The following is a 10000-nucleotide window of genomic DNA, read 5'->3' as shown; positions in this document are numbered from 1 at the left end:
ACTATGTGTTTAGAGTTGTGGCGCTGTAATGGCTCTGTGTCTACATGCCTGATGTGTCTCCATCCCGGCTCCTGTTTACTCAAACCGTTTTTATCCGGCTTGTTTGTAGAGTGGAGAGGAAGGAATGGTCGCGAAAGTCCAAAGAACGGGCTGGCCAAGGTTTGTAAAATACTAAAAACATACACACACGTCTACAAGCATGCATGTTTGTGCGTGCACGTGCACACTCACACCAACTTAGACACACCCACACATATTTACCTGAAAAGGTGCCCTTTTGTGTGTATTTGTACGCAGGGAGAGATGACTACATCCAGAGCTATGAGGCGGTCACTCAAATAGAAGGTAAGGAGAGGCATCATGTTAGTTTGTAACAATACACCAATGTATTTATTTACCAATGTATTGATTTCTATTAGGTCTTTAGACTGTATCATTTGGACATATTTTCATTTAGACACATTTTATCCTTCCAGTATAGCAGCATAGCAGTATAGCAGCATAACAGCATAGCATTATAGCAGCATAGCAGCATAGCGCATGTAATCGAGAAAAGATACTACAGTATATGTTGCATTGGACAGCAACCTAATCATAGAATAGTATATACATGGTGTGATAGAAAGGTTTGTCAAACGGCACAATGATGCATTGCAGTGGTCAGAAATGTACTGAAATCTCATCCACTTTGTAATCTTCTGCCGTGTGATGATTCTGTGATGTGTGTGTGTGTGTGTGTGTGTGTGTGTGTGTGTGTGTGTGTTGTGGTCTTCCAGTGCACTACGCCCGCCCCATCATCATCCTGGGCCCTACTAAGGACCGCGTCAACGACGACCTGCTGTCAGAGTTCCCTGACAAGTTCGGCTCCTGTGTCCCACGTGAGTTGCCACCGCTGCAGCAGAGTTGACCTACCGCATGTTTGACCTGTTACCATAGCAACTCATGACACCCTTACACAGACATGGACCATCACTGCACCAAAAAATGGCCATTACACTATCTCTCTCTTTCTCTCTCTCTCTCTTTCTCTCTGTGTTTAAAGGATGGGGGTGGGTTGTTGTGTCAGGGGGAATGATTTTAAAGGTGTGTGTGTGGGGGTGGGGGGGGTCTTTTTAGTTGGTGGGATGGGCCTTGTAGTTAGTTGTGGGTCTTGTTTTGGGGTGTTGTAATCTTTTAATAGTGTGAGGGTGTATGCCAGTGGTATGATGTTGGAGTATTAAAACCTCTTTATTTCTTTCTGTCTCTCTTCCAGATACGACTCGGCCGAAGAGGGACTACGAGGTGGACGGGCGGGACTACCATTTTGTGTCGTCGCGGGAACAGATGGAGAAGGACATCCAGAGCCACCGCTTCATCGAGGCGGGCCAGTACAACAGCCACCTGTACGGCACCAGCGTGCAGAGTGTCAGGGAGGTGGCTGAGCAGGTGAGACACAGACGCACGCGCACACACACACACACACACACACACACACACACACACACACACACACACACAAGCGCGCGCGCACACCCACAGACATGCACACACACACACACACAGACATGCACGCACGCACACACACACAAACACATACACACACACACATGCACGCACGCACGCACACACACACACACACACACACACACACATATATACGCACGCATACGCACACACACACACACACACATACATACACACACACACACACACACACACACACAAGCACGCATGCATGTATGCACACATACACACACGCACACACGCAAACTCACACACAGACACACACACACACACACACACACACACACACACACACACACACACACACACACACACACACACACACACACATACACACACACACATAATGAGGTATAGGCTCTGAAAGCAGATCAACTGAACTCTCTTTCTCTCTCAAATTCAAATTTTCAAATGCTTTGCACTTTATTTCAAATCCAAAGGTGCTTTATTAACATGACTGTTTGAGTACAGTGTTGCCAAAGCTACTGTTACACATAACACAGTAGTATCACAAAAGAAAGAAAATAGAGATACACCATTGTGGGTGTAAACCACCTCTCTCTCTCTCTCTCTCTTTCTCTCTCTCTCTCTCTCTCTCTCCCTCCCTCCCTCTCTCTCCCTCTCTCTCTGTGTCTACAGCAAGGGAAGCACTGTATTCTGGACGTGTCTGCTAACGCTATCAGGAGACTGCAGGCCGCACAGCTCCATCCCATCGCCATCTTCATCAGACCCACCTCCCTGGAGAACATACTGTAAGCATCAGGAATGTGTGTGTGTGTGTGTGTGTGTGTGTGTGTGTGTGCGTGCGCGCGTGTGTGTGTGTGTGTGTGTGTGTGTGTGTGTGTGTGTGTGTTTGTGTGCGTGCGTGCGTGCGTGCGTGCGTGTCCTCACAGTAAGCCATCCTACCACTGATACCATATGTAGCAGGAGAGAGCGGTCATCTCACCAGGTCTCTCACCCAGATCTCTAGGGTGCCAAACCTGCAGCTTGACCGCAGTGCTAAATACTTCCGGTTTTGAAACTATACGTGGCACGGAATTGTGGGTAATGCAGTTCGTTTTTGGTTACATTCATTGCCCAAAGTTGTCAAATGACCTCATTACCCATACATCTATTGCAACTTAACCATGTGACAACTTGCAATCGGTCGGCTTTTGTTTTTCGAAATCCAGCGCGAAATTAAGCATTTATAGCATTCCTAAACAGCAACGATAGTCTGTAGAGTAGCCTTACCTTTGATGAAGGGATTTCCTTAATGGTAAATAATAATTTGGCCCTTGCTGCTAAAACGATGCATAAATTATTAGCCAATGATTTTGTTCATATTCACTCAGACTTGTGGCATTTTAGGTTTCTGCATTAGGTCTACTGTTGGAACAAAATGAGCCCACAGAGTTCATGGATTTGTAGGCCTATTTTATTCTTGTAGGGTAGGCTAGGCCTATATGAGAAAAGGCTAAGAGTGTCTTAAGAACTGTTTTATTTTATTTCGGTATTGTCTTACCTCAACAAGGCTACAGCTCCATGAAAACAATCAGATATAGATAGATAGATAGATAGATAGATAGATAGATACTTTATTGATCCACAGGGGAAATTCAAGGTCTCAGCAGCAGCATACATACAACACAAACACATTCTTTAACAGCAGAAAGAGTAATTAAAGTATATAATATAAAAACACAACTAAGCAGTAAGGACAGTAGAAGATAAAGAATATGCTAAATATACTAAAATACAAATTATACTAACACTTAATACAATATATAAAAATATACTAAAATACAAATTACAAAAATACAAATTATACTAACACTTAATCTAAATCAATTCTAAAAACAGTATCCACATAGTGGTGATTAATAAATCAGAGGCACTTGCATGACTGAGGCAGGGACTGAGCCTGTGATTCTCTGTGCATAGTAAGGTATGGTAAGGTGCTCTAAGGTGCTCTGTGTGAATGAGTGTCATGGTGGTAGTGCAATGGTGATGGCGGTCATGGTGATGATGGTGCAAATGAGTAAGTCAACAGTGCAACAATGCAGAAATAAATATATAACTCTAGAAAATCTGTAAAGTCTATAAAAATAATTTTTTATAGACTGTAAAGTCTATAAAAATGTATTTTTATGTTGTATTTGGCTGCTGTGCTTTACTGAAATGTAGATTATTCTTTTTTCATTTCAATACAGTATATGAAACAAACCTCAGTTTAGATAATCATATTCACACATTTTGTTGTCTAATTGACAACCATGACCATGATAATTGATAATATAAAATGAATGTGCACCAAATTATAAAAATCTTTCAGAATGCTTTCCATTCTTGAACTGCATCAAATTGCATTGAATCGCATCGCATCGAATCGTACTGAATCGTTTTTTATAAACATGTATCTTTTCTTGTATCGAATCGTGCCCATGTATCTAGATGCGAATCGTATCGTCTTTTACATGAGAGATTCACACCCCTAATATATATATATATTATATATGTGGGTATGTTGCATTGCAGGGACATTAATAAGCGCCTGACGGAGGAACAGGCGAGGAGAGCTCTGGACCGTGCCATCAAGCTGGAGCAAGACTTCATCGAGTGTTTCACAGGTACACACACACACACATACACACACACACTCATTTGATATACTCAAAAAACCCTAAAATCGCATGCACATGACTCACTCACACACTCACTCTCATACACACACACACACACACACACACACACACACACACACACACACACACACACACGAACGCACATTAATGGTGTGCCCCTGTCTGTGTTTCCGTGCAGCCATTGTGGAGGGTGAAAGCTTTGAGGAGATCTACCACCGCATCAAGTCAGTGATCGAGGACCAATCAGGGCCTTACATCTGGGTGCCCACGCGAGAGAGACTCTGAGGAGACAGAGGAGAAAGAGTGAAAGAGGGGGACAGAGAGAGGGAAGGAGAGAGAGAGAGAGAGAGAGATAGAAGGGAAAGAACATGAGATGAAAGTATGATAGGAAATAAGTCATAGAAAGACACACAGGCAGAAATGATTCTGTCTGTTATTTGCCTTCCAGATGCTCTGTCTTTCTCTTTCTCTTTCTCTGTCACTCTCTTTGCTGTGTTTTTATTCTGGACACTGTCCCTCCCTCTCTCCGAATGTCACTCGGCACCGTCACCCTGGTCCATTTTGGTAAAATGGACACAGAAACTAATTCTCTGTCTGGACATTCTGACAGAGTGACCCAAATATGAAGAACTGATCTGATCGAGGACAGAGGAGCGGACTGTGTGCCCGTGCAGGGCGAAGAGGAAGGGGGGAGGAAGAGGAGGAACGAGGGAGTTCTGTTTTCACACTGTGGGCGTCTGGATTAAAGAGGAAGATCTTATTGCAGGACGGAGAAGACTTTGTGTTGGAGAGCGTGTGAGCTGGCCAAACACATGTACACACGTAAAATGGTTATATGCTACATGCCAGCGCGCGCACACACACACACACACACACACACACACACACACACACACACACACACACACACACGTACACAAAAATACTTACATAGCAACACACTCTCATACAAATACTTTTATTCACCCACACACACACACACACATACACACTACAAGTCTATATGTCTGTGAACTGAAGAGAGGTGACCAACAGCAAGGACAGACAAGTACAAAGACTTCTGTGATGATGTGTGTGTGAGAGAGAGTGTATGTGTGTACTGTATGTGTTTGTATGTATGTGCATATAGCCCTTTGTAGATTCTCATATATTTGATGTATGTATTTGAATTCAAATGCAGAAAAAAGCATATATATATATATATATATATTTGCAGTGTGTGTGTGTGTCTGTGTGTATGTGTGTGTGTGGTTGGATGTGTGCATCTTTTGTACAGTCTTTGAGGAGGGGCTTGGTGCTCTCTTAATGAAGGAATCCTGGGAGGGTACGATGGCCTGGAGAGGTGAAAAGAGTCCAGCTGGAAAAGGCGAGAGGCAATATGACATCAGAGGAGCACAGTGCACTTTACTGAGACTCTCTCCCTCTAGACCTAACACACACACACACACACACACACACACACACACACACACTCCACAATCTCTCCAACACACACACACACACACACACATGGCCTTTCTACTAATGTCCTCAGCACTTCTCTTCCCTTCCACTTCCTTCTGAGTGGTGTGTGTTTGTGTGTGTGCGCGTGTGTGTTGTGTGCGTGTGTGTGTGTGTGTGTGTATATGTGTGTGTGTGTGTTCAAGCAAGCTCCCAGTTTTTCCATCCAGATGATTTTGTGTAGGGCTATTGTTTACACACTAGACATGGAGGGACAGAAAAAGAAGGGACAGAGAGAAAGAATGAAGGAAAAGAAAAGTGAAATAAACAAGCAAAGAAAGGACAGGAGAAGGGAGAGAGGAACATGGAGATGTACACATGTACACCTCTACAGAGGAACACAAAAAACTGTTCATTCTTTTCGTTCTACAAATCTAATCTACAATACTAGAGTATTACAGGTGAAAATATCCTGAAATTATGACGTATGACATATTATGTTAATGAGATGTAATATTTACTTGTTGGGTGGGACGAGGGGACATTATGTTGAGTGTGTGAGTGATCTGGTAGGTTTTGGTGCAAAATATTGTTTCATTTGGGTCTTTACTCCTTTCTTTATGAATTTGTTTTTATGAGTAAAAAGGCCTGAAGGGCAGGAGAGGAGGTAGACCTTATTTATTGATGAGTATTTATTTTTTTGAAAATGTATTTATTAATTTATTTATAATTTTTGCTTATTGACTGCAGCTGATGGAGTGAGGTGAGGAACAAGACAGGGAGAAAGATGGAGAGAGAGAGGATTTTTTTTTTTAAATCTTGTAGAGCACGACAAGTTTGTAAATGTCTGGATGATGATGATGATGATGATGATGATGAGGATAATTCTGTACATAGAAATGTGTGTTGGACTGTATGACTCTTAAAGGGGCTTTAACACTCATCTTTATCAGGGCAACAAAAAAACACAAGACATACTCACACACGCACACTCACAGAACTCACACTACCGACATATGTACATCGCTGCCTCGCTACAGGACTACGTTTCCCATAATCCATTTATGCTCAGTGGATCCATAGGCATATCAGGGGTTAGGTTGTGACATTGAGTTGCTATTTTAAGCACACATATACAGAACCACACTCATTATTGGCTGTACATTATTTATAAAAAAGGGTACTATAACCTTGAAATACATACAACACACACACACACACAAACACGTGCAAACACAAATATGCACGTCATTACACAACTATCACACGACAACACATCAACTGATAAGTGCACACAAATACTAACCATTTTCATACTTATAAAGACATTCATTATTAAATAAAAAATGAAAAATAAAAACATACATACACACACAGGGTATTACTGAGGTTTTCGTATGTTTCATATCGTTGTTCCCTCCACCCTGTTCAGTTGCTAGAAGCTTCTGTCACCTGACATGACTCAACTCCTGAGGCCCAGGAGAACAACTTGAAGGGTTGTCTCACACAATCGCCTGTTGTAAATTAGCTATAAAATATTGAAATAATGAATTACATTAAAATGTTTTATGAAGAAATGTGTGAGTGGATTTGCTTCATTTATGCATGTTCACCACCTTACATCATTTTGGTTTTACATGTTTCCATACATATCTGGCTGCATACTGGTTGTAGGTTCTGGAATGTATTTATACTGTTTGACCACTAGAGGGTACTGTTCATAAAATGTTGATCAAATCCAGTTCATCTCCACTCTACCTTTTCATCCCATTTCTTCTCTCCATTCCCTTCCTCTCTCACAGTCACTCTTTTGAAACCATCTCTCTATTTATGTATGCTTCTCTGTCCCCCTCTCTCTCCCTCCCTCTCCTGTAATGCCCCATTGTTTATTTTGTCCTCTGTTATATTACATCCTTATCATAGCCCACCCCTCTCTCTCTCTCTCTCTCTCTCTCTCTCTCTCTCTCTCTCTCTCTCTCTCTCTCTCTCTCTCTCTTCATTGCTGTTGCTCTTCTCTTTGTGCTGATGTTTTTTTCCCTTTTTACCATTCTTTGTCTACCACCCTCTTCCTCTGAGGAAGTCACTCCACAAAGCCGCTTCCTCTAACGTGTGTGTGGCTGTGTGTGTTTGTGTAGGTCAGTGTCCTTACTGTTTAATCCAACCTTTCTATGTGTGTGTTTGTGTGTGTGTGTGTATTTGTTGTTCTTTTACCAACATAATTGTCTTTGTGAGCATGTTTGGTAAGACTTTTAGGTAAGATATTTGATACATGTGTGTGCTTGTGTAAGCATTGTGTGTGTGTGTGTGTGTGTACTTGTGTGTGCAGGGGTGAAATGGAAAAAGTGAGACAGACAGAAACACATGTTGCACTAATTGATTTCTCACACTAACATGGTGGAACTGCACAAGTGTGTGAGTGTGTGTGTGAGTGCTAGTGAGTGAACAGTATTATCAGTAGTGTAAGGGGAGCAAATGGACATAAAGTGAAAATGTTTTGTTTTACATGTAAAGATCCTTCAGAGTGCTGAACTCTTTTAGTCTTTTCTAGTGTGTGAGAGAGAGAGAGGGTTAAACTGGAAGCCAGCCATGTGTAAGACCAAAAACACTGCTGAATTTTCTACCCTGACTGTTACTTGGATGTTGTGAAACCATTTTACCCATACCGGCCCACATCAAAGCAGTGTGTGTGTGTGTGTGTGTGTGTGTGTGTGTGTGTGTGTGTGTAAATCACCAGTGGAAAATACAATTTTACACAAAGCGGACAGACGTCTGTAATGGCAGGAGGGGTGAAGAATGGACTGATCAGGTTTCCCCTCGCTCTCCCTCTTTCCCTTCCTCCCCCTCTTTCTCTTCTTTTTCTTTCAGTTGCTTCTTTCGTTCACTCTCCTCATCATCTCATCATCATCATCTACTTTTACCACCTAATCTCTTAAATGTTGAGTCTGGTATATATATCCTCACACAAACATACCCTCATACATACATACACACACACACACACACACATGCAAACACACAGGCACACACACATGCACGCACAGTGGAAAGAATGTCTGTTAGGGTGTATATGCCCTTTCCTCCCAATAGGCACTTAAATTTGACCCTAAACTACCTACCATGCCCTTCGCCCCCCATGCACACACACAGACACACGCTGAAACACACACCCCTACAGGCACACACGCACACATACGAACGCACACACACACACACACACACCCCTTTAAAAGACTGCTTACTGATTTGCGCTGCATTCCAAACCACAAACCTGGGAATTCAATTAAAACAGCAGCCGCTCCGCAACTCTCCTCTTTCTTTCCCTCCCGTTTTCCTTCTCTTCGTCCCTCCATCGCTCACTCTCTCTCTCATCATCCCTCTCTCTCTCACTCCATCTGTCTCCTGCACCCTTGCAATACTTTCACCAGATCCCTTTTCTTTTCTTTGGTTTTTTTCCCTTCTCTTCTCCCTGTCCTGTCTCCTGCCTCCATTATATATGAAAGGGGTCCATTCACATGACAGCTTTATCTCTACGCTCATCCCTCTCTCCTCTCGTCCGCTGGGCTGTCTCTGTCTGCCTTTATCTCCCACTCAGAGCCAGAGCTCTTAGAGCTGGACTCCTGATGACCACACACACACACACCTTCAGATTATACTCACACACACACACACACACACACATTTGCTCACTCACTCATAATATAAACTCAGATTCAGGCAAATAAAGAGCCACACTCACACACATACTAAACTTACACGCTTTTAGATGTGCTCTCGGTTCATGCCTTGCCTTGTCTGTCTCCTGCTGCTTGCCCTCCCTTCATCTTTCCTCTCTATCCCTCACTATATGCTCCCTCTTTCTCTTTCTCTCTGTTCCTCTCATCTTCTCTCATATCTCCCTGAAAGCTTTTCTGTTTTTGGAGATATCATACTTTGTAGCACTGATCTCTCTCTCTATCTAGTGTGTGTGTGTGTGTGTGTGTGTGTGTGTGTGTGTGTGTGTCTGTGTGTCTGTGTGTGAGTTTGCGTGTGTCTGTGTGCGCGTGTCTGTGTGTGTCTCTGTGTGTGTATGTGTCTGTGTGTGTCCATGCATTTGTTCTTGCTCAGTTTGGATCAATCATATTTATGATCACTTGACACGCATTAACCTAAGCCGATCATTATTTGCTCTGATCAATATAAATAATGAAATGGACATTGGGGATGTGCTTAACACTCAGTGGGACAGTGTCAGAACATTTAAAAACACTAACACACACACACACACACACACACAAAAAGGACAGCTGTGCTTGAGAGAGATAAAGGTGTGTGTGTGTGTGTGTGTGTGTTCATAAATGAGAGAAAGACTTTAAGAGAGAGAAAGACTATAAGACTAAATGAGAGACAAAACTATAGATAGACATGTAGAAACAGAGAGAATTTAAAACCTTTCT

General features: G+C 42.5%; 1 protein-coding gene across 4 annotated transcripts in view; it reads left to right on the top strand.

Annotated features, from left to right (window-relative positions):
• Positions 1–5059, top strand: part of LOC121689926 (disks large homolog 4-like) — a 72989-nt gene extending 67930 nt beyond the window's left edge. For all 4 annotated transcript variants that reach the window (XM_042070171.1, XM_042070173.1, XM_042070172.1 and 1 more), the window contains 7 exons: positions 110–159; positions 298–345; positions 777–878; positions 1253–1425; positions 2143–2255; positions 4021–4112; positions 4306–5059. In XM_042070171.1, the coding sequence (XP_041926105.1) occupies positions 110–159; positions 298–345; positions 777–878; positions 1253–1425; positions 2143–2255; positions 4021–4112; positions 4306–4412 (685 nt within the window). In that variant the 3' untranslated portion in view covers positions 4413–5059. The remainder of the gene's footprint in view (positions 1–109; positions 160–297; positions 346–776; positions 879–1252; positions 1426–2142; positions 2256–4020; positions 4113–4305) is intronic.
• Positions 5060–10000: the final 4941 nt, after the last annotated feature.

Source organism: Alosa sapidissima, chromosome 18 (assembly GCF_018492685.1).
Source record: "Alosa sapidissima isolate fAloSap1 chromosome 18, fAloSap1.pri, whole genome shotgun sequence".
NCBI lineage: Eukaryota > Metazoa > Chordata > Actinopteri > Clupeiformes > Clupeidae > Alosa > Alosa sapidissima.
The sequence above is the reverse complement of the archived record's forward strand: the minus strand, read 5'-3'. Positions and strand labels throughout refer to the sequence as shown.